The following is a 27068-nucleotide window of genomic DNA, read 5'->3' as shown; positions in this document are numbered from 1 at the left end:
ACTATGACTCTCACCAACCTTGCGTTGGCCCTCAAAACTACATGTATTTTTAGGAAATCAATAATCAAGCAAATTCACACGAAGGATAGTTAGGAATCTCAGGCAATTTATGTTACTAGTTTTTGTTATGGTCGCCTACCTGTTTAACGCAATTCATATATTATGCTATTATCTGTAAGAACCATGCCTTCAAACACCAAGATGGAATATAAATGTTGTTTTGTTTATTGTTGTACTTCTGATATATATTTAGTTTATCTATGATCCATGAACTTAGTTGTAGAGCTCGACATGTTTCGTTGACTCTGGCGGGAGTGTGACACAATTTAAGTCAACATTTCTAACTTTAATTCACAACTTAATTCAACCTTTCAGACAATAATTCACAAATTAGTGCATAAAAAGATCATATTCACAACTTAATAACTCACATATTCGTAAATTAATACATAAAAAATGCATATTCACAGCTTAATAAATTACTAAATTTGTTGAGACATTTCATCAAACACTTTATGTACACCACATACATTAGATCCATAATCATCATAAACATATCAGATCTGACCAAATATATCCGAACAGTATTATTTGGTTCTCCAACGAGGTTTGACGGTGGTTGTTTGACGGTAAGAACAGATTCATATCATGAGAGGAAAAAAAACATTTTCAAGATATCTGAAAAGAAGAACACAAAAACCAGGTGTGTGACTTGAAGAACACAAAAGCAGATCTCTCTAGAACTCCTTCAATCTCGTTGGAGCTCGCAGATTGGGACATTGGTGGTGGCAGAAATCAGAGATCTGGACCGGAGCTCGCAGATTTGGACATCAGTGGTGGCGGAAATCAAAGATCTGAATTTCATCTTGCATATCTAGACGATAGAAAGACATATTTGGAGCATCTGAGTCCAGATCTAAGATCAGTGAACTTCGAAGGTGTATTTGAAGTGGAAAATTTTGGCCACACGACATTCAGATGACGAAAAGTGGTAGATGACGACGACGGTAAGTGGCAAAAATCATTGATCTGGACCGAAGCTCAAAGATTTGAACATCGGTGGTGGCAGAAATCATAGATGTGAACTTAAGCTTGCATATTTGGATGATGGGACGACATATCTAGTGGTTAGCGACAAACAACGTCGATCTAGTGGTCGCAGCTTTGGTAGATCTGGACATTTAAGATCTGGAACGAACTATATCAAAGAAGAGTGGCGACGTGGTTATTCGTTGTTGTTTGTCGGTGGATCTGAAGTGATAAACCTTGGTTACTTGACATTCCAACGACGGAAGGCAATATATATATATATATATATATATATATATATATATATATATATATATAGGGTTAGGTTCATTTGAAACCATCTATATTTTGTGAGACAAGGAGACCAAATCTTGATCACTCATCTTGAATAATCAAAGGCTTAAATTAAATCAGATTAAACCACAAGGAACCACAAATAGGCGGTGGCATTTTTGTAATTAAATGGAACTCTGGGATTAAAATAAGGCACGGAGGGGCAGAAATGGAATTTTACATTCTATTTCATTCAGGTCATAAAAAAGCACAACGTTCTTCTAAATCTTCTTCATTCTGATTCATAAAACCCTAACCTCGATACGAACACTAAAACCCATTTGATTCAATCTCGTTTGATTCAATCTCGATCATCAACATCTTATGTTTCCTTCATATTCGAATTTGAATGCTCTGATTTTATCTACCTTTCATTCTAATTTTGATTCTAAAATCGCTCGAGCATAAATGGTTCCTGAATCAAAAGAAATCCAAATTTATTATTCGAACAAATGGATGCAGAATCGGATTCAACTTAAGTTATTTCATGTAATGTATAATAGCATAATTTATCTGCATCATGATTCAAACCTTTCTTCATTTTTCTCATGCACAAAACCCTCCGCCTCGATGAACACTAAAAATCCTTTTTTTTTTCCTGATTTACAGTCTCGATTGAAGAACTGGTAAATCTAGATTAAGTTTTTCTTTCAACCATCAAATTCCTATCATGCTTAAACATTGTGATTACCCTTATTCTGATTACATGAAAGATTTGCGATTGAAGAACCCAAAAAATCCTCTTATTCACTCTGTTTCGCATTTTCTACTTTGTGATTCTGATTATGTTCCCTAATCAAGCTTTCAATCAACTAGCATTACAGAATCAAAGAAATTGGATCAAGATCTCATGAATGACTAGTTCAACATAATCAGATTCAGGAATCAATTCTCATATAATATCTCTTTTTTTTACTTCACTTCATATCTACTCCAAATAACGAGAATTTTCTTTTTTGTGTCAATGAAGTCAAAGGAAATGTGAATAAACCATGATATATCTTTTTGTATATAACTTTCTTTAAATTTTGAAATTTGAATGTCTAATATTCTACTGATTCTTTGAATTTGTAATAAGAATGCATACTATTCTACATATTTTAGTATCATATTCTACATATCTGCACCAATTAAACACCTTGTAATCCTACATTAACCTTGCAGTTCCATGAAGTACAATATGCTAGATATTTTAAAATATAAATGTGTGATATTTTTATTATTCTATAAATTGTAATGTGGAATGTATAGTATTCTACATATGTTAATATACTATATTATATATTCTGCATATTTTTTTTTGTGGAATGTGAAATATTTTGCATATGTTAGTATAATAGTTCTTTGCTAAACAGGTTGCAAACTGATGATTAATTTCTAAAATATTCAATGAATTGAACGTGTGATAGAATATTCTACATATTTGCACCGGTTAAAGTCTTGGATTTCTATATAAACTTTGAACTTCCACACAATACAGAATCCTATATATTTTAAAGTATGAACTGTTATTACGTGATAGTCTAATAAGTCATAATGTACTTCTTAATTTGATATAGATATTACTTTGTTTGTTTATTTTGAGGATCGAGTAAAAATATTAGTAAAATAATGTTTGGTAACTTAATATTTTAGGTATTCCGATTTGTTAAGTTAGGTGTTACTTCATAAATTTGGTTTCAAAAGTTAGTTTATCGATCAATCAGATGTCACTGTTTGCTTTGATAAATCAGAACTAATTCATACACCAATGACTTTATTGTGTAAAGTTAAACATTATTTGTAGAACAATTTAACATTCAAAGAATAGTTCTTTATACTTTATTAGGAGAATGTATAATATTAATTATTAATAAAATGAAGTATATGGTTAATAATGTTATTACTCTAATATACTAGAGTTTATTTTATCATAACTTTATCTATAAATCAAAGAAAGGTTCTTCATATTTTATTTGGAGAGTGTATAATGTCGATTATTATTAGAATGTAGTTTACGCTTTATAATAGCAATATTCTAGTTTTTCTCAAGTATTTAATAAACAAATTCATGTATTATTCTGGTTTATGGTATTTAGTGTGAATATTCTAGAATTTTGTTCTAGTAGAAGCATGGTGTATGTTTTGATGCATATCAAGTGACAAGAATGACTCAATCAAAAGCAAAATATGTTTTTAATTTGATACTAAAATTAAGAAAACAATGATAGTTCAAGTGATAGATTTTCATCAAAACGTGAAATAAAGGGCAATGTATAACATTAAACACATTAATGTATATGGATATTTGACATAAATACTCTAAGTTAACATATTATTAAGTGTTATATTCTTCTTTTCACGATGTTGATTATTCTTAGAATATACGTATTTTTATATTTGATTTTACATTAAGTTATGGAAATAATGCATTTGTTCTGTTTTTTTTTAATAAAGTTATGATATATGTTTTAATGGAGATAAAATAAGAAGAAAAAAACATTGAGGAACCTACATAATTTGGAAATATTGATAAAGAAACTTGGTATAAGATGACGAGGGAAGAGATTGATGGAAAAGAAAGCATAAGAAGGTATTCAAAAATAGAATTGATGGAGGTTTGGAAATGTGTGGGGCTGAATGAAATTCTTAGAATGTTACAAAACATTTGATTTTTGTTATTACTTAACTTTAGTTTGTATATTTTGGGTATTTTGTTCTAATAAATATTTGTTTACATTGATTTTACTTTTTCATGATGCAGCCAAATTGGATAATAACCTACATATAAACTAATTGATGGAGCTAAGGAGTTTGCAAAATCTGAACGACTAAAGCATCTTAATCTGGTGTATGAAGTGATGCAGTGAAATGAAGATTGTTGATCGAATTGATAAAATATTTGCAAGAATTTAATGGTTAATGAATTTGGAGTCTTGTTCTCTTTGAATATTGGTTATATTTTCTATATTTTGATTAACATGTATGGTTGAATGTTTGGTAAATAATAGTGTTATGTTTTGAATGTTTAAAGATTGGTGAATATTTCATAAAACAATATTATGGTTGAACAATAGTTATGTTTTAAATGATAATACATGTATTTTTGTAGTTTATGTTGTGTAATGGTAGTAATATCTTTCACATATTAGACGAGTTTAAAATTAAAGTCTCTATGTAAAAAATTTCATCAGAATAATATTGTATGTTTTATGTTATAATAAGTGTATATATATATATATATATATATATATATATATATATAATATTCTAATAGAATAATTTTATATATTGTTTGTTATTGTGAATTGATGTTTATGTCTTTTTTAGAATTTAAGTCACTATTCAAGGTAAGTTTTATAAGTAGAGTGTATGATGGTCAAAATCATTAAAATGTTGTAGTTTATGATGTATGATGTTTATAATCTAATAAAATAAAGTTATAGGTTTTTATAATCTATATGTAGAATATTTTAATAGAATAACATTTTGTGACATTCTAAGTTATATGCAAGATATTCTAATACAACAATGCCTAATTAAATTTTGGCTTTTTTAATAATCAATGATATGATATTAATCTAGTTATTAAAAGTAATCAATATTTTTATAATGTCTTGTTAATATATATAATATTATGAAGTTATAATATTATGAAATTTAAGTGTACTATTCTAAAATTATGTTGTACTTGTACAATTAACTTACATTATGTAAGATTCTAATATTATATGTAATATTATGAAATATTTTGAATTTACAATTTATAGTGTTAAAGGAATATATAGAATAGTCTACAGAAAAAAAAATTGATTTATAGAAAAGAAAAGTTTATAATGGTAATGTGTAATAATCTGAAAGATTGTAATATGATGTAATATTATATTGTAAGATGAAATATTCTAATTCAGACCATCATTCCCTTCAAGTGTGTAGGGAACCAAAAAATGTGTAGGAACGTAGACTAATAAACTTTTTAAACCAATGAGAAACATATAAGTTTATAAAATGAAATGAATACTTTTAGGATAAATATCAAACTTTTCTTTGGAAGTTGAAACGTATTCTAAAAACCTCATAGATTAAAAACCAAATTTCAAGTTTGTATTATAAAAAATATATCACAAGGTTACAATATTTAATAATATGTTGTTAATTGATATGCAATATTATGAAATTGTATGGAATATTCCGATATTACAGTGTAATATTCTAAATTTTGTTATAAAATATAATATGAACTTATATTACATAAGATTCTAATGTTATATTTAATATTCTGAATATAAATAACATTCTAATAAAAAAATTTAATTAGGTTGTCTATATTCAAATTACAACTTAATATTCTTTTAGAATAATGTTATAGGTTGTTTGTATATGTAGAACATTCTAAATAGAATGTAACACTAAATAATTATATGAACATCAAATATCGAACTAGAATATAACAATATATGTAAGAAAATTTAAAAAAATGCACAGTTTATCTGCAAATACCAATGTAAAAGTAAAAACTTAGAATATATTGTTATCATTTTATTCAATTACCTCAAATACATCACTTGAAACCAAACAAGAAAAAAAATATAAGCAAATTTACAACACCTCACTACATAGAATGAGACTCTCCAGAAAATTATTATTGAGCCACATTCTCTACAGTTCCATTCAAGACTTACCTAAAAATTTGTAATGATAGAAAAATGAAAGTTTTAGCTAATTTCATAATTATATGTACCACTTAACACTGTGACATGGGTTTGATGGGTATTAAGATATATATCTGCTGCAATAACAATGTTTAATGTTACACAAATGTAGAGAACAATTTCATTAAGAAAGAAATAAAGAGAGTGCATAAAGTAAATTAAACCAGCATCCGTATAACAGATTCGATTCTAAAGATGAACCAAGTCCTCATCATCCATCAATTTCTTAGTTACTTTAACTCTATATGGACCAAACACCATTGAAACCAACATGTCAATATGTTTCATGAAGTTCTCATCATTAATTAATGGTAGAAAGATATGGATGGTATGCTTCTTCTAACATATGCACTGAACATTTGCATCGATAACAGTTGTATGTCCTTCAATCACTGACAAAAAGAAGAAGTACACCAGAAAATTAGAATATATTGTTATCATTTTATTCAATTACCTCAAATACATCACTTGAAACCAAACAAGAAAAAAAATATAAGCAAATTTACAACACCTCACTATATAGAATGAGACTCTCCAGAAAATTATTATTGAGCCACATTCTCTATAGTTCCATTCAAGACTTACCTAAAAATTTGTAATGATAGAAAAAATGAAAGTTTTAGCTAATTTCATAATTATATGTACCACTTTACACTGTGACATGGGTTTGATGGGTATTAAGATATATATTTGCTACAATAACAATGTTTAAAGTTGCACAAATGTAGAGAACAATTTCATTAAGAAAGAAATAAAGAGAGTGCATAAAGTAAATTAAACCAGCATCCGCATAACAGATTCGATTCTAAAGATGAACCAAGTCCTCATCATCCATCAATTTCTTAGTTACTTTAACTCTATATGGACCAAACACCATTGAAACCAACATGTCAATATGTTTCGTGAAGTTCTCATCATTAATTAATGGTAGAAAGATATGGATGGTATGCTTCTTCTAACATATGCACTGAACATTTGCATCGATAACAGTTGTATGTCCTTCAATCACTGACAAAAAGAAGAAGTACACCAGCCATCACTAAGTTAAGAAAAATCATCTTGGAATTTTGGGGTCGATATCATTAAACAGTAAAGTTTAAGGGTGGGAAGGAAGGAGTGATATATTAGATGTAACGCCCGCAGATCCGGGCTAGTCAATTTAGAGGCAATAGGGGTCAAAAATGACTTTTCGACAAAAGATTATTTAGAATGAATAGTCTTAACCAAGTTTTAGAATATGTCACAAGGTTTCCGTACATATAAAGAACGCCGAAATCCGAGTTATAACGAAGAAGTTATGGCCCGCCGAAGTTTTACGGCAAAACCGGCACGGCACAAGAAGACGTAAATAGTGAATTTACGATAGAAGACTTTTTAGCCTTAGAAATCTAAACAAAAGTCATAGAATATGTTAAACTAAGAGGGTCGATAAAAAGAACGCCCAAATCTGACTTCGTATGAGGAAGTTATGATTTTTCTAAGATTCGGCTTAGCAGTGTACAGCCCGAAACTCGAATTTTAGTTCGAGCGGTTTTTGGCTTACGTGAAATAAATGAGAGTTGAAGATCTCATTAATAGGAAGTCAACGGTAAAAAGACAGACGAAAACGGAGTCCGTATGAAGGAGTTACGAATTCTTCGCGGTCATTTAACAATCTAAACGCCTCGTACTGTTAAATTTAAGATTGGTCGAGAACTAGCCGACGGATTCAAAATGAAAGTTGTAGATATTATTTTTACCTACGCGTGGATATAAAGAACATAAAAAACGGAGGTCGTATGTGAAAGTTACGGATTTTAGAAGTCGGAAGTGTGTTGTGCGAAAATGGGTGATGTGGCACAATCTTGTCCATTGTTTTCTTCCCAAGTCTTGCCACTAGATGGTGACATGTGGCACCAAGTTCAGCCATTTTCACCCTATAAATACCACCTCTCCCACCCTCATTTTCTTCACACATTTCCCATTCTTTCTTCTCTTTACTCTCTCTCTAGAACCTCTCTCTAGCCCCGAAATCCCCCGAAAAGCCTAGGGAACCTCCCTAGCACGAGGCGGAAGCCCCGGAGTGCTCGACGGCTCCGAGAAGAAGAGCTTTTCGGCTCGGAAACGCTGCTCCAAGCAAAACCTGGTTTTCTATAAAACCCGCTGTAAGTGAGCTACGCCTACGCTATTTTTAATATAGTTTTTATTTAATTATATTAACGTTATTAAGAACATATAATAAATACTTGGGCTATTATTATGGGTTATATAAGCATTTTTTTAACGCTTATATAATAGTAATAATAGCTAGACTATTAATTAGTCTCGGCGAATAATAGACTAAAATCTATTGGTGATAATACTAGGTTTCATCGAAGGAAATTATTTTAAAGTAAACGAAGCGTTGTCCGAGTACCGAGTCACCACCTTCTCAGGTGAGTGCATGGTCCCTTTCATCTTACACATAGATATGAAGTATTTATTATATAATTTACGTGTTGTGAGTGCATAGTCCCTTTCATGAACATGATTTTAATACAAGTATTGATTGAAGTATTAATTATATGTTTATGTGCGAGTTAATTGATGTTGCTTGAAATTCATGTTAAAGAACATACCTGATTATATTTGATAATTTAGGATAAAGAGTAGACCTAAATTAAATATGAGGAATATTGGGTAGTATATTCTTACCAGTACAAGTGAGTTAAACTCAAAGAATAGAAGTTAGTATATGTCACTTATCCGGGAGTATGGATTAGACATAGTCATTGTCCCTAGTCCGAGAATATGGATTAGGCATAATCATTCGTCGTTAATCCGGGATTATGGATTAGCTATTGTCCCTAGTCCGAGAGTATGGATTAGGCATAATCATTCATCTTTAATCCGAGAGTATGGATTAGTCATTCGTCCCTAGTCCGAGAGTATGGATTTGGTAAATTCGTTCATTTCTGATCCGAGAGTATGGAGTAGGTAAAATGACTAATCTTAGGTCCGAGAGTATGGATAGCCTCGTTGCAAGGATCGACGGGGTGGGATAAGAGTTGTTTATATATATATGTATGGTGTAATTGTATATTTTGTGAATTTTAAACTTTATATATGGTATAACATTGTGGGATTGAAATCCCTATGTGCTCACCAGGTTTCCCAACCTGACCCACTCAGTTTATTTATATCACAGGTGTTGATATGAAGTGACATTACACTGAGAGATTTAAAGAGATGTAGACCACTAGTGTGAATAATTGTAAGTCCTGTTTATGCTTATGTTCTTGTATTAACGATGACATCCCAAACGTTTTAAAATGAAATAAATACGTTTCTTCGAAAATGTTTTAATAACGTATTTACCATGTTTTTCTGGGAACAAATTCCGCAACGTTTTTATAAAATGAAGTACTCTGATTTTTATAAAGCATAAACAAAATCGGTCTTTTCTGGTCGTGATTTTGGGGATGTCACATCAGACTCTACATCAAACTCTTTATTCATTTAGGACTTTCATCAAACAGGTAGAGTGCATGTATAATGTAAGAGAATTGGCTCAAGAACAGTAATAGTTATGTACATACCTCATTGATTTTATAGAATGAGCACAAAATAACTCGAAGATACATTGTTTTTGCTTGCTTATCATCATTTAACATGTGATCGAATGCACAGAAAAAACCAAAAGCTTGAAATTAATAATCGATGGCTGAAATCAAATACTTGAAATGATGATAGATTTAAGATGAAGTTAAATTGATAAAACACCTGAGTTGAGAGTAACACTCGAAGCATCAATCTAATGGAAATCGATATCAGCTGATGACTAATTACCAATATTGATGAATGGCTAAAAATCGTAGATTTGAAATTAAATTGAAGCTTGAAGTTGTTGATTATCATTATTTTAGTTACGATTCCATTAAATAAAGGGGGAAACTTTCTATGAAGGATTGGTAAAACTTGGTTGCGATTGAGAAATCATCAAACGAAAAAGGGGGATGACTTCTCTATTACGATCAATGTCTTGGTAGAAGAATCAAGGCAAATAAACTCGAAAAACACAAAAATTATAGATGTAGAAGAATGTAGAACATGATTCACCAAAGTCACTCAGATTATCAATTGCAGATGTAGAAGAATGAAGAACATGAACTCGAAAAACACAAAAATTACGACTTTAAAAGCTATGATTTAGCATTGTTCGATCAATGTCAAACTCAAATTGATTATCAGTTGAAAGAATATAAAATTGGAGATAGAAGATCGACCTGATTGAATTGAAGAACAAGGAATATTGATCCAACGAATATCTTGGTAGAAGAATCGGAGCAGTTGAGATAATTTCTTGATGGTGTGAAGACACTAACATTATATTAGATCTGAATTTAACCTAGTGACTAATCTACCCCTAATTAACTAATCAGTCACATTAATTAGTGTTAATTCATTTTTCTTATGAGCCACAAGATTAGTTTTGATCAAAGGCTAAGATTTGGTCCCCATGTCTCACAAAATATAAGTGGTCTCAAATGAACCTCTACCTATATATATATATATATATATATATATATATATATATATATATATATATATATATATATATATATAAACGAAGTACAATAATAATAATAATAATAATAATAATAATAATAATAATTGATTATTATTATTATTATTATTATTATTATTATTATTATTATTATTATTATTATTATAAAGAGAGTAATAATAAAAAATGAATTAGCAAGGAAAGTTTGGATCATCCTTAATGTATGGTCGAATAGGATAGTGGTTATCTACCCATGCCACACAGCATTGCTTCCAGTTCGATTTTTAGCCGAGAGAATTCTTTTAAAGCCGGTGTTATTTATTTTTTGACGAATTGCTACAGAAAGGAAACAATAAATAAACATTTAATTTGTTTATAATTATGTTGGTAAATTATGTTGATATCAACTGTATAGTGTGGACGTGTGGTTGATTAGATTTCTAAGTTATGTGTAGAAGAGCTTAAATGTGTTGCAATTTGTGATCAATTAGATACCTTATGGACTCTTTACAAATATATACTTGAGGATGTTAAAATTGTTTGTCTTTGTATAAGTTTTTTTAAGTATTATTTTATTTTCACCGGTTCAATAGCATTAGTACCGCTTGTTTCAACCTTACACCCATTTATGTGGCGTTTTTCACTTACGTTTTAAAGGTTATAAACCAAAAATTATTTGTTTTAACTACGATAATCACTTTGCAACAGGTCAACTACTAGAAACTTGAGTTTCAGCTATGGATTTTGCTACGGATTTATTCTCTAGCAAAATTTAGACTTATAGCTAGGGAATTACGACGGATCTACCATGTTTTTGATTGTAACATCCGGACTTTTGCCAGGTATTATGTAAATTGAATTTTGTTAAATTGTGAGGGGGACTCGGCGAGTTGGAGCTTAGACTAGCCGAGTAGAGATGTGGATTGGACGATGGATCGCGCCTGGACTCGGCGAGTCCAGGATATGGACTCGGCGAGTCTGCGCTGTGTAGTGAAACCCTAAATTTCCGGGTTTGAGACCTATTTAAAGAGCCTTATGGCCGTCATTTGTGCTCACCCAACCCTTAGAGAGAGACCCTTGAGTGCTTGTTCGATTTGAGAGAGAAAGGAGCATTTCTTGACCTTGTGTGTGCCATTTAGCAAGAAGGAGGTGATCCTAGGCAAGAGGAAGCAAAGGAGGTTGCTATTTCGTGGATTTGGAGCCTAGATCATCAATCTAGAGGTATGATTTCGGTTTATATTCTGTTTGGTGAAGCATTATGCGATTTAGGGCTTATTATGGTCATTTATGGGATGATTTGATGCCCAATGGTTCCCTCCTTGTGCTGAGGTTTCGGATCTGGATCCATAGAGGTCCAGAGAGCCTCACTCATCAAGCTTTTTGTATGGCAATGGAGTTTATGACCTTGTGTTTTAGTATTTGAGTCAAAAACATCATATATGGTCATATAGAGGTTGTATGTGCATCAAGATTGTAACTTTACGTGCTAAATGAGCTTGGAGGGACTAGATCTATGGATTAATGGACTGGATCTGACCTTATGAGCAAGTTTGAGTCATTGCATGGCACGGACTCGCCGAGTCCGAAGAACAGACTCGGCGAGTAGCATGAATGTTGCCCGACCACACAGTGAGTGGTCTTGCCGAGTTGGGGAGGGTGGACTCAGTGAGTCAGGGGAGAGTCAGAGTGGACAGGTGGACTGAGTCGAACTGGACTCGCCGAGTTGTTCTTGAGACTCGGCAAGTTGAGTCGTGGTGGCCCCACAACTCATGCCAGGTGGAACTCGTTGAGTTGGGTGAATGATCGACGTGTCAAGGGAGGATTCCAGGGAAATTGGTGTATACGCTCAGACTCGTCGAGTCGCTATAGCGTACTCGCCGAGTCCGGTCAAAGTTGACTGTTGACCGTTGACCAGCGTTGACCTAAGTTGACTTGTTATAGGATGGTCAACCCTAGTTGGGAAAGTGTTAATTAGAGATGTATTGTGCTATAGGAGGACTGTAGCTCGGCAGATCGAGTGATTAGCGATTTCAGATTTACGACTTACCGAGATACACGAGGTGAGTCTTCTCACTATACTTTACCTTGAGTAGGTAACCAGAGTTATGTGATAGAGTATTGTATGCTATGTATGTTATGTGTTGTACTGCATTATTTCTATGTGATTTATGTTGTGCATGTTTACAGAGTTAGAACCTGAGGGTTCACAGAGTTTGGGTGCACGGACCCACAGAGTTATAGCCTCGAGTGGCTAATATGTGTTATATGTGGTATTTTGGGGAACTCACTAAGCCTTGTGCTTACAGTGTTTGATGTTATTGTTTCAGGTACTAGTGACGATCGCGGGAAGGCGCCGGCTTGATCCGTACACACACACGCTCGGAGTTTGATATTATGATCTTGGGATTTTGTATTGTCTTGTTTGGGATAATTAAAATGGTTGTTTTTATGAATATCGATGGAATTATGTTTTATAAAAATTGAAAATTTTGTTTTGAAATTTACGGTGTTACAAATTGGTATCAGAGCCTTGGTTTGAGGGATTCGGGTACACCTTCGGGGGTATTTGAACTCAAACTGAGGAATTGAAGAGATATTTTCAAAATAAAACCAAAATTTTCTAAGAGTAAAGGACTTTCTTGAAAAGAAGCAAATTCCAGGAAGAAACGTGTGTACGATCAGTCAACGCCCGAACGGTGAATTCCCAAAGTACCTTTATATTACTTGATAATTAATATTAATATGATGTGTTTGCATGCTAGAGTAGGCTAGGTATTGCTAATAGGACTAGAGTGGCCTGATTTGTGATGCCTTAGCCTAGGGAGGGGTGAGCTGCTATGAGACGCTGAGAGTGAGTAGGTAGCAGCTAGGGTTTTGTGAGAGATCTGTTAAAAAGTGATTTAAGTATAATAGAGTACTTGGGGATTGGGATCCGAAGAGGAAGATTTGGAGTGTGTACTGAGACGGTGCGGACAGTAGTATTGGGCCCGTACTACTGAAAGCACCGGTGCGGTACACATTCCAAATAAGAATCTTGGGATACCAAGAATCAAGGAGGGGTGGATTGTCGAATGTTAGAGCGTTCGAGTGAATTCTAATTTATCGCATGTTGTATTTCAGAGGTTGATCATGGTGAGAACACGTCACATGCCAGAGGATGCCGGAGCTAGTGATGAGGAGATTCGACAGATCATTCATGAGGAGGTGGCTGCGGTCATCAGAGCTGAGATACCAGAGATGTTTGGGTCTATTAAGACCGCGTTGATTGAGACATTCGACGAGCGCTATGCCGCTCTTTCTGAGGCTGCTGTCGCAGCGGCTACCGCAGCGATCGTTGCGGCGAGGCCCCAGGGAGGTGATGCCTCACTGTTTAGGGAGTTCAGCAACACCAAACCACCAGAGTTCGATCGTACGCAGGATCCGGTGGCAGCTATGAGGTGGATATCTGACATGGAGGGATGCTTCTTCACTTGCTCGTCCCCTGAGCATTTGAAGGTTCGGTTCGCGCTGAACCAGCTTCGCTTGGGAGCGAAGGACTGGTGGAAGTTTGTGACGGCGCACTTCACGCCTATTGAGCTTTCGGCAGTGACTTGGGAGAGGTTCACTACCATGTTCCGAGATGAGTACGTTCCTCAGGTGGAGAGGGAGCGTCTGGCACAGGAGTTTCTGACCCTCAAGCAGGGTACCGAGTCAGTTACAGCGATTACGAGGATGTTTCATGAGAGGGCGATGTTCTGCCCTGAGCACGTGTCCACCGAGCAGGCACGTATGAGCCGTTACCTGAGCATTCTGAGACGGGATATTCGAGAGTTCGCTGCGAACTCCTCGTATCGGACATTTGCTGAGCTTCAGGCAAATGCCCGGAAGAGGGAGATTGAGCTTGAGACTCAGGCCAGGGAGGAGGCGGAGTCTCTAGGGAGGGATCGGCGGCCGGCACAGTTTCAGCCGGCAGCCAAGCGGGCTAAGCCCGCTGATCCCAAACCCGGGAGCCAGAAGGGCCGCACTTGTGGGAAGTGCGGCAAGGGTCACGAGGGAGTCTGTCGAGCAGGGTCTTGTTACAAATGTGGCAAGGAGGGGCATATGGCCAAGGACTGCCCCAAGGGGTTTGCAGTGTGCTTCCACTGCAACTAGACCGGCCACCGGAAGGCAGAGTGTCCGCTGCTGCGCGGAGCATCTCAGGGATCTGCTCCCGCCGCTATCAGAGCTACAGAGAGTCAGCCCGTGAAGGCCGAGGCACCGAGAGCTCGAGGGAGAGCCTTTCAGCTGACTGCGGAAGAGGTCCGCGCTGCACCCGACGTTGTGGCTGGTACGTTTCCTTTTATTATTTATTTATGGTGTTGAGATATTATGCTTATATTATGCTATGCATAGGTACCTTCCTCGTGAACTTTGTACCTGCTTTAGTGTTATTTGACTCGGGTGCGAGTCGATCTTTTGTATCTTTGTCATTTAGTCAGCATATCAGTGTTAGTCGTGGGGCACTGAGTCGGCCCCTGCGGGTTTCCATAGCCGCCGACAAAGTGATTTGTGCCACGGAGGTTCTCCGGGGATGCGTATTGGAGATTTTTGGGGTTGAGTTCCCGATCGACCTGATTCCTATTGTGATGGGTGATGTCTGTGTTATAGTGGGCATGGACTGGTTGAGCCGTTTCGGCGCGGTTATCGATTGTGAGCGTCAGCTGGTGACCATACGAGATCCTAGTGGGGGAGTTCTTTCGGTTTACGGTAAGGGTACACGTTCTGGATCAGCCTTTTGTTCGGCCGCTAGGGCGAGGCAGTGTTTACAGCAGGGCTGTAAGGGTTTCATGGCGTACGTGATGGATACGCGAGTGATCTCCGAGAGACCGAGTTCAGTGGATGAAGTTCCGGTGGTGCGTGAGTTTCCAGATGTTTTTCCCGAAGAGTTACTAGGTGTGCCTCCCGTGAGGCAAGTGGAGTTCGGTATCGATTTGGTTCCAGGAGCCGCGCCTATCGCTAAGGTGCCTTATCGCCTTGCGCCTCCAGAGATGCAAGAGTTATCCTCGCAGCTTCAGGAGTTGCTGGGGAAGGGGTTTATTCGGCCGAGTAGCTCGCCGTGGGGAGCACCCATCCTGTTTGTGAATAAGAAAGATGGCTCGCATCGCATGTGTATTGATTACCGGGAATTGAATAAGCTGACGGTCAAGAACCGTTACCCGTTGCCGAGGATCGCGATTTATTCGATCAGTTACAGGGGGCATCTTGGTTCTCCAAGATTGATTTGAGGTCGGGCTATCATCAGGTGAGAGTGCGGGACGAGGACGTCTAAAAGACAGCATTCAGGACGCGTTATGGGCATTATGAGTTTGTGGTGATGCCTTTTGGGCTCACCAATGCCCCAGCTGTGTTCATGGACCTCATGAACAGGGTATGTCGGCCGATGTTGGATCGGTCGGTGATTGTGTTCATTGATGATATTCTGGTATATTCGAGATCTAGGGAGCAACACGAGGAGCATTTGAGGGAGGTTCTTGGAGTTTTGAGATCGGAGAAACTTTATGCAAAGTTTTCCAAGTGCGATTTCTGGTTGCGGGAGGTCCAGTTTCTGGGGCACCTCGTTAACCAGAAAGGGATATTGGTCGATCCGGCCAAGGTTGACGCAGTGATGAGGTGGGAGGTGCCAAAGTCACCTTCTGAGATCCGGAGCTTCCTTGGGTTGGCAGGGTATTATCGGAGGTTTATTAAGGATTTCTCCAAGATTGCAGTTCCACTCACCAGATTGACCCGGAAGGGTGTTACACTTTTATGGGGTCCCGAGCAGCAGACCTCCTTTGAGACGCTTCGCCAGAGGTTGTGTGAAGCTCCGGTATTAGCTCTTCCGGAAGGGATGGAAGGTTTTGTGGTATTCTGTGATGCATCGATTTTAGGACTGGGAGCGGTACTGATGCAGAAGGGACATGTGATAGCATATGCATCGAGGCAGTTGAAGCCTCACGAGACGAGGTACCCCACACATGATTTGGAGTTGGGGGCAGTGGTGTTCGCCCTCAAGATTTGGCGGCACTACTTGTATGGGGTTCGTTGTTAATATTTACACGGACCATAAGAGCTTGAAGTACTTGATGGATCAGCCTAACTTAAATATGCGGCAAAGGAGGTGGTTAGATGTGGTCAAGGACTATGATTGCGAGATCTTGTACCACCCGGGCAAGGCTAATGTGGTAGCCGACGCGTTGAGTCGCAGGGCGGAGAGTACTCCACTGCGAAATGTATGTTTGAGATTGACCGTGATAGCTCCAGTTCTGGACGCCATTCGTGGGGCACAGGCCGAGGCTGTGCGTCCGGAGATGCAGAAGAGAGAGCGGATCGTTGGGTTGGTTTATGAGTTTGTATCGGATAGTCGAGGGCTTATGACTTATCAGGGCCGGATCTGGGTACCGTTTGTGGGCGGTACACGTACTACATTGATGGAGGAGACTCATAGATCGAAATTTTCGATCCATCCTGGGGCTACAAAGATGTATTTGGACTTGAGGATGGAGTATTGGTGGCCTTGTATGAAGAGGGATGTCGCATGGTTTGTCGAGAGGTGTTTGACCTGTCGAAGGGTAAAGGTCGAACACCAGAGACCGCATGGCAAGTTGCAGCCATTAGAGGTTCCCGAGTGGAAGTGGGAACAAATCACTATGGATTTCATCACCAAATTTCCGAGGACTGCCAGAGGAGTCGATGCAATTTGGGTGATTGTGGATAGGTTGACAAAGAGCGCTCACTTTCTTGCCATCAGTGAGAGTTCTTCGGCGGAGAAGTTGGCGGAGATTTATGTGAGGGAAGTTGTATCTCGGCATGGGGTGCCGATCTTGATTGTTTCAGACCGCGATGTGCGTTTCACTTCCCGATTCTGGAAGAAATTTCATGAGGAGTTGGGTACTAAGCTGCATTTTAGTACCGCATATCACCCCCAGACCGACGGCCAGAGTGAGCGGACGATTCAGACACTTGAGGACATGCTTCGAGCATGTGTATTGGATTTTGGGGGTAGTTGGGATACGTACTTGCCCTTGGCAGAGTTTTCCTACAATAACAGCCATCATTCGAGCATCAGTATGCCGCCCTTTGTGCTGTTGTATGGTAGGAGGTGTCGGACTCCCATTTGTTGGGGAGAGGTTGGGCAGAGGGTAATGGGCAGTACAGAGATCGTGATTCAGACAACAGAGCAGATACAGCTGGTCAGACAGAGGTTATTGACCGCCCAGAGCCGACAAAAGAGTTATGCGGATAGACGCCGGTCCGAGCTGGAATTTCAGGTCGGCGACTTCGTTCTCCTGAAGGTTTCTCCTTGGAAAGGAGTAATCTAGTTCAGGAAGAGGGGCAAATTGGGGCCCCGTTTTATAGGCCCATTTCGTGTGATTGCGAGGGTAGGCCGGGTAGCCTATCGGTTGGAGTTACCAGCAGAGTTGGGGCAGATTCACAACACTTTTCATGTATCGCAGTTGAGGAAGTGTATAGCCGATGAGTCGGCAGTGGTTGCATTAGAGGATATTCAGGTAGATGCAAGCCTGAATTATGCGGAGAGACCAGTGGCCATTAGAGATCGGAAGATCAAGGTTTTGAGAAACAAGGAGGTACCCCTGGTATTGGTTCAGTGCCAACATCAGAGGGGATCAGAGATGACCTGGGAGCCAGAGCGTATGATGCAGGAGCAGCACCCGGAGCTGTTTTTAGAGCGAGACTTCGAGGGCGAAGTCTAGTTCTAGTGGGGGAGAGTTGTAACATCCGGACTTTTGCCAGGTATTATGTAAATTGAATTTTGTTAAATTGTGAGGGGGACTCGGCAAGTTGGAGCTCAGACTCGCTGAGTAGAGACGCGGATTGGACGATGGATCGCGCCTGGACTCGGCGAGTCCAGGATATGGACTCGGCGAGTCTGCGCTGTGTAGTGAAACCCTAAATTTCCGGGTTTGAGACCTATTTAAAGGGCCTTATGGCCGTCATTTGTGCTCACCCAACCCTTAGAGAGAGACCCTTGAGTGCTTGTTCGATTTGAGAGAGAAAGGAGCATTTCTTGACCTTGTGTGTGCCATTTAGCAAGAAGGAGGTGATCCTAGGCAAGAGGAAGCAAAGGAGGTTGCTATTTCGTGGATTTGGAGCCTAGATCATCAATCTAGAGGTATCATTTCGGTTTATATTCTGTTTGGTGAAGCATTATGCGATTTAGGGCTTATTATGGTCATTTATGGGATGATTTGATGCCCAATGGTTCCCTCCTTGTGCTGAGGTTTCGGATCTGGATCCATAGAGGTCCAGAGAGCCTCACTCATCAAGCTTGTTGTATGGCAATGGAGTTTATGACCTTGTGTTTTAGTATTTGAGTCAAAAACATCATATATGGTCATATAGAGGTTGTATGTGCATCAAGATTGTAAATTTACGTGCTAAATGAGCTTGGAGGGACTGGATCTATGGATTAATGGACTGGATCTGACCTTATGAGCAAGTTTGAGTCATTGCATGGCACGGACTCGCCGAGTCCGAAGAACAGACTCGGCGAGTAGCATGAATGTTGCCCGACCACACAGTGAGTGGTCTTGCCGAGTTGGGGAGGGTGGACTCAGTGAGTCAGGGGAGAGTCAGAGTGGACAGGTGGACTGAGTCGAACTGGACTCGCCGAGTTATTCTTGAGACTCAGCGAGTTGAGTCGTGGTAGCCCCACAACTCATGCCAGGTGGAACTCGTTGAGTTGGGTGAATGCTCGACGTGTCAAGGGAGGATTCCAGGGAAATTGGTGTATACGCTCAGACTCGCCGAGTCGCTATAGCGTACTCGCCGAGTCCGGTCAAAGTTGACTGTTGACCGTTGACCAGCGTTGACCTAAGTTGACTTGTTATAGGATGGTCAACCCTAGTTGGGAAAGTGTTAATTAGAGATGTATTGTGCTATAGGAGGACTGTAGCTCGGCAGATCGAGTGATTAGCGATTTCAGATTTACGACTTACTGAGATACACGAGGTGAGTCTTCTCACTATACTTTACCTTGAGTAGGTAACCAGAGTTATGTGATAGAGTATTGTATGCTATGTATGTTATGTGTTGTACTGCATTATTTCTATGTGATTTATGCTGTGCATGTTTACAGAGTTAGAACCCGAGGGTTCACAGAGTTTGGGTGCACGGACCCACAGAGTTATAGCCTCGAGTGGCTAATATGTGTTATATGTGGTATTTTGGGGAACTCACTAAGCCTTGTGCTTACAGTGTTTGATGTTATTGTTTCAGGTACTAGTGACGATCGCGGGAAGGCGCCGGCTTGATCCGTACACACACACGCTCGGAGTTTGATATTATGATCTTGGGATTTTGTATTGTCTTGTTTGGGATAATTAAAATGGTTGTTTTTATGAATATCGATGGAATTATGTTTTATAAAAATTGAAAATTTTGTTTTGAAATTTACGGTGTTACATTGATAGTTATTTTATTTATTTAACATGTGGAATGTTAGTGAGGATTTACCTAGGGATCAGCTATGGATCTCGCATGTATTTATCGATGCACCACTATCCCTCTCTAATCAGTCGAAAAATGAAGGGCCTTAGCTAGGCTTCAACAAGGATAAAAAATTGCGCCAGCTGGTACGCGTTTAGCGAGAGAACATCGATGGAAACTATATTGTGGGTACACGCGTTTTGTTTTTTCTATCGCCAATCTCTAGCTGAAATTAGAACAACCCACTTCCATCTTCACGAAATGCATTGAAATTTCTGGTACGCGTTTCCTTCCCTCCAGCTTTATCACTCTGGACTCTGGACATGAATTTTGAACAAATGACGGCATAAAAGTTCCCTTCAATCTGTTAACCCACTTCCATCTCACAATCTTTGTTTGAACAGATGACGATGACGACACTACTCACCCGATTCCGGTAACCTCCACGTTTTTAAGCTGAAAGTATTCTTCGTTAACTTTCGGATTCAGGTAAATCTCAACCCTATTAGGTTAGTTTTAGTTCAATTGCACAATATACTTTGTTAGGGTTTAATTTCTCATTTTTTCTTTTTCAATCGATGTCCTTCTTATCTCTCAGCATTATATACATGAATAACCCTGAAAATTAGAATTAGAACTTGATTTAGGGCTTGATTCATCATAGTTTGTCATCCAATTTATGAGAATTTAAGGATTCAGGAACACCAGTAGCCAAAACCTTTAGGTTTTCCCCAATTCTCTTTCATATTTAGGAGGTGGTCTCTCTGATAAGTCCTATGCCGTTTTGAGGTCTTGAAGTTGATGTGGTCTCTCTGATAAGTCCTATTCCCTTTTGAGGTCTTGAAGTTGATGTGGTCTTGAATCATGATGCTGACTTCTACTGCCAGTTACTGCTTCAATTGGAGCCATGTTAAGGCCAGTGGTACTTGTCACAGGAGCAACAACAACATATACAGATTTTGAAGCCAACACTCTCATCTTTATGCATCTATCTCTCATCAAACCATGTTTCATCTTATGCCCTTGCATCCACGCATTTTCACAGATCCTCTCAAGGGCACAAAATCATAATCTTCTTCTTATACTTCATATAAAATTACCAAAATATCCCCCGAAAGACTTGTTGTAAGATGCTTACAGGTTCATCATCTGATTCTGATGTTTGCAAACACTCTTCGAACATCCTGACCTGCTGCTAACTGCTAAGTTTTCCATCTAAATTTATTATTTTTCACCTCACTCACATATATATTATATTCAATGGAAAAGAGCATCTACTCTAGTATCCAGTTGTTTGTTGTTTGCTTCTAACTACAATCATGAGAACATATCTGCCTTAGCCTAAGGTAACATTACATTGGATGAGAATGAGATTACCAAATACCAAAAGCTTACCCTGGGCTCAAGAGATATAATATAGATTCAATCCTAAAGGATTGGCATAAAAGTAATCTTCTTCTTTGGGTTTATCTGAAATAACCAATCTTTTTGTGGGATTTCCCATTCTTTCTTGACAGAGCTTTTTGTTAACAATTCTTTCTTTGTTCATTTCCTTTCCATATAGATTTTGAAAACAAGGTATTGGTTTCATTTACGATAGGAGCACTTAGCTTTATTTGTTGATATGGGCGTGGGGCAGCTGATACACTTATAATGCCTATAACTATCCCATTTTCATCACCTAAAGGTTTAGTGGAACCGATGATAACAACCCTTTCTCCTCTCTTATTTCTAATAGGAAACTCCCCTGTCCAACATTCACCCTTTAACATTTGTTGTAGGATATTATTAGCTATATGGAGATCCTTTGGTTCTACTACAAGATCCAGAAAACCTTTTCCACGAATTTCCTCAGCACTACAAGTTTTCCCAAGCTTGGTTCATGCATAAATCTCAAAATTCGGAGAGAAATTTAGGTTAATATCATACAACAATCAGCCTCAAACAGTATGAAGGTGTAAACAACTTGCCTGTAGATTATGCAACGCTTAAGATTGGTTATATGAATTGGCTGATCGATTGAATGTAGGATATTGAAATAATCAGTTTCTGTTAAGACGAGAGGTGAATGCTGAGTCCATCTCCGTGAAGATATTCCCTTTTACTTGTTTCTGTCCCTCTTCTAGAACTAATACATCAGTGCAATCTTTCTAATTGATCCCTACAAACTGCATATTTCAAGAAAGTTGCATATTGACCAAAGAATAAATAACGTTGACCATTATTTTAATGACACTGACCTTCAACATTTTGAGCTCCATTTTAGTGATCACCCGATTGTTTATCTTTACTTTTGTGTTTCCATTGCTAGCATTTTCCATGATTGAACCACCAAGTGACAGTTGAGGAGTAATTCTTTGAGGACAAGACTTTGTTGTTTTCATCTTTTTGTTGAATAAAAATAAAATATACCTTTTTTGCCCTTGCTTCAGCCTTCCTCTGTTTTTGCCTCAGTTTCTTCTTTTGTGAAGCAGGCATTTTTGCTAGCTCATCATTTTCTTCAGTTGATTATTTTTTTATTAGATGTTATATCAAGTTGGTAGTCACATTGTAACTAAATTATTTATAATATGAAGTGTGATTTATATTTGATTGAATGAAGTACAAATTATGTACTTAAGTTAAAACAATCATAACAATGATTATAATAATAATTAATATATTTAAGTCACATGAAATCCAGCAAAAACAACTGGCAAATCGATCATAAATCTGTTACATGCATGAAACCACATCGTTATTTAAGCTTCTGTTCCTAATTCTACCTTACTCACTTTCTTTGTTTTTATTTATTAAATCAAGTATCGCTTTTTTGAGTATTAAAATTAACACGAATTTAATAGTACTACCAATAACTAATCTCTTATTATTAATTAAATAAGATATCATAGAACTAATAATATTATTATACAACTTGATATAACATTTTTATAACAACATTAACTAAAAAAAATTAGGTACAAGAAATTAAAATATATGAATTTTTTTTTTGAAAAGATTGTATAGTATTACGATTAGATAACAAAAGATATGCAAATGAAACTTTAGGTCCCTGTGGTTTTAATATTCCAGAATTATATTTTTAGTCTCTGTAGCTTTAAATTTTAGGAATTACACTTTTGGTCACTATGAAAGTGGGAAATAAGCAAAAGACACTTTTGGTTCCTATAGTTTTAGTTTTCCAGATATATTCTTGGTCCCTAAAGTTTTTAGTTTGTTGCAATTACATTTCTGGTCCTTGTAGTTTATTTTTACAAAATTACATTTTTAGTCCCTATAGTTTTTAATTTGCAAAAGTTAAATTTCTGGTCCCTGAAGTTTTAAATTTCTGGAATTACAATTTTGGTCACTATGAAAGAGGGAAATAAGCAAGACACTTTTGGTCCCTATAGTTCTAGTTTTCCAAAATTATCTTTTTGGTCCCTGAAGCTTTTAGTTTGCAGGAATTACAATTCTTGTCCCTGTAGTTTTAATTTTCCAAAATTACATTTTTAGTCGCTACAGTTTTTGGAATATGATTGCATAGTTATAATAAAAATAAGTATTTCATATTGTATAATTGTAGTTTCCAAGGATGCTTTTAGTAATGTGGATATGATTACATTATCTAATTTCTAAATACTAGTTATATATTTGGTTGTAGCTAGTCATTATGTCAACACGTAGTGATGGAGACTGGATGTACAAAAGGTTAGATCATGGGTATCTTAGCACAACATATCATGCATCCGTCAAAGGATTTATGGATGTTTCTTTTTCTAATGAAGCAACCGTTGATGGGGATTATATTAGATGTCCTTGTTTTAAATGCAATAACATGTATTATAAAACAAGAGGTGATGTAGAGCTTCACTTGTTACAAAATGATTTCACTCCTAATTACACAACTTGGTGGGCACATGGTGAAAGAAATACGATATCTCAGCATGAGGAAGAATCTTCTAATCCGATGCAGGATCCGATGGAAGATGATGATGATAATGTTAATGGGTGTACACAAATGTTGATGGATGTAATGGAGGAACGCCCGAATCCAACTGCCAAGGGGTTCTATGATATGTTGGAAGACGCTGATGAACCTTTGTGGGATGGATGTGAAAATTATTCAAAATTACAAGCTGCAACAGAGTTGTTGCATTGGAAGTCAGAATACAATATATCTGAGGCTGCTTATGATCACATACTTCCTATAATTAAGCGGATGCTACCCAAAGGTGAGAAGCTAGTTGAGAACTTCTATGAGATGAAGAAGCTTTTGAAAATAGTTAGACTCCTAGAAAAAAAGATCCATGCTTGTAACAACCATTGCATGATATTCTATGGGGTAGATTCTGATTTGACTAAGTGTCGAGTGTGTGATCATGATCGGTACATGAGTGGCAGACTGCCATATCTGGTTATGAGGTACTTGCCGATTGCTCCTAGACTACAAAGGTTGTATTTGACAAAAAATACGGCAAAGCAAATGACATGGCACTATGAACATCAAACAGAACCGGGTTTGATGGTCCATCCAAGTGATGGTGAGGCTTGGAAGCATTTCAACTTAATGCATCAAGAATTATCAAGTGAACCATGTAATGTTCGCCTTGGGCTATGCACCGATGGGTTCAGTCCAAATAATTCAAATACAACCCCGTATTCATGTTGGCCTGTTTTCCTTTCAATTTATAACTTGCCTCCTTGGATGTGCTTAAAAGAACCATATGTTTAGTTAAGCATAGTTATTACTGGAAAAAAGAGCCCAGGTCAAAATATAAATGTGTTTCTCAGGCCGCTAATTGTCGAGTTAAAGATGCTATATACAGACGGTGTTGTCACTTATGATGCTTCTACAAAATGCAATTTTACAATGAAAGCTATACTTCTTTGGATAGTTAGTGACTTTCCAGCTTATGCAATGTTATCGGGATGGAGCACACATGACAAGTTAGCATGTCCGTATTGTATGGGTGAGGGTCGTTTCGGTTACACCATGGTAGCAAACCATGTTGGTTTGACTGCCATCGAAATTTTTTACCTGAACAACACACTTATAGGGGTGACAAAATAGGATTTCTGGCTAATAAGGTTGAGAGATCTAGCCCCCCACCAATATTAACCGGTGATCAGATTTGGGAGCAAGTACGACACTTTCAACTGTTTATGAAGGCAAAACTTTTAGAGCAAAGAATGCAAAATATAAGAAATGTATGTATATATAGGTAAATTCAATTTTATATTGAAATCAAATACATTTACTTAAATACATGACTTAAAAATGCTTAATGTTAATCCTGTGAAATGTATATTAAGTAGCTACCATATATAAATATTTACTAAGGAAAGAAGCATTTATTGTCAAGATTAATAAAATTAATGTATATACCATACATAACTCTTACTAATAAGTGAATTTTAAGTTTTAAGAAAATGAAAAACATAAAAAAATAACAAGTGGAAAAAAATATAAAGAAATTTTAGAAAATGATATGTCTCAAATGTAATGAGAAGATGATATTTAACAAAAAATCATTTTTATTTATTATGGTAGATTTTATTAAATCTACTGGTTGTCACTATTTAAAATTTATAAGACAATGAGTAGAATGAAAAATCATAAGGATATTTCCTTTCTGTTTATTTTATGGCTGGGTTATTTATTTTTTGATGCATTACATATGGAATGAAAATGATAAATAAACATTTACAAAAGAATAACGACAGATATTAACAAAATTAATTTCTCCTTTTATTCCTTTGGAAATATTCCAAAGGATATATTGAACAATTTCCTTGTTTTTTTGTCCCGATGCAGACGGTATTCTGTCAGTAATAACCGAATGGAGTAGTACGGTTGGCATACATCTCTTCGTATAAAAGCATTTTTGTTGATAATGTATGCCAAAAGAAACAAAGCTTTCATGTTCAACAATTGGTTTATGTTTCTTCTCTATTTAAATTCCAATTTCCTTTTCTTATTCAATTTATGCACAACATAAATAAAAGATCTAAAATAAATTGAAGATTATGTGTTACCTATCACAGCATAAATGTTCCTTAAAACAGTATTTAATTATTTATTAGTGTTTTTAATTTGATTACCTTATTTAATTTAACTGTTATGGAATTTCCCTCTATATATATTATGTGCATACGATCATGTTACACACTGAAACTTATTCATTCCATTCCTATTTTATTTTGTTAAAACATGGAGCACACTTCACTGAAGATAGTTTTGTTTGTCGCATTATTGCTTTCCATCTCTTGTACAATTTTTTCTCCCTCCCTCTCTAATTTCGGAAACATTGTAAGGTCAATACTAACCAAATATGCTTTGCAGGTATGCGAATGTCATGTGCTTTCCCTGAGAGAGAGCATATAGCCACCCCACAATCTCTGTCTAAAAGCAATGGTGAAAACATGACCGAACGTGTGGTTCCCATACATTGTACTAAGGATAGCGATTGCAATTCATTTTGTGTAATTGGCATAGGATCATGTAGTAACGGTGTTTGCTCCTGTCACAACTAAAATATTTAATAATGGTTAATCCCTCAGTACATCCATATTACAATGTTTCAATTTGTAGGTTTTTTATTATAAAAAATTGTCTTTGATTTCGTAGATTCTTAAATAAGATCCAACATGTTCTACATGATCTAAAATAGTTTTAAGAAGGCGATTCGAACAATACATGGTTTTCATGTATTTTAGTTTCATCACTGACATTAAGTTTATTTACATATTTTTCAAGTTCTAATCTTGAAATTCATTATGGAATATAGCAAATATAGAGGTGAATCATACATGCTTTTCCTAAGAGTCCATCGCAGAGTATAAAAAATTCAAAATTTGTATAACCCGCCATAATTAAATGCCACTCTTACCTCAATCGATATCTTGATTTTATTAATATTATTAGAGTGATTGATGATCTAGTCAACTCATAGGATCGGTTCATGTGCATAGTGAGCATTGTTTTAAAACCCAGCTTTTCAGTTAACCTAGTATTGCCAATGTTGCGACCGAGTCACAGTTCAACCACGGAGTCGACCAATTTT

General features: G+C 36.7%; 1 protein-coding gene across 1 annotated transcript; it reads left to right on the top strand.

The window, feature by feature from the left end:
* Positions 1–23674: 23674 nt before the first annotated feature.
* On the top strand, positions 23675–24736 carry LOC145009575 (uncharacterized). The gene has a single exon (XM_078968248.1). It carries the CDS (start codon positions 23675–23677, stop codon positions 24734–24736), a length of 1062 nt encoding a protein of 353 aa, XP_078824374.1.
* Positions 24737–27068: the final 2332 nt, after the last annotated feature.

This window comes from Lactuca saligna, chromosome 8 (genome assembly GCF_052625555.1).
Source record: "Lactuca saligna cultivar CGN05327 chromosome 8, ASM5262555v1, whole genome shotgun sequence".
Classification (NCBI taxonomy): Eukaryota; Viridiplantae; Streptophyta; class Magnoliopsida; order Asterales; family Asteraceae; genus Lactuca; species Lactuca saligna.
Note: the sequence above shows the minus strand (reverse complement) of the source record. Positions and strands in the feature narration are given on the sequence as shown.

Bases quoted from the DNA above. Each gene is read 5' to 3' on its own strand.
- LOC145009575 (XM_078968248.1), top strand. From the start codon at position 23,675: ATGTCAACACGTAGTGATGGAGACTGGATGTACAAAAGGTTAGATCAT.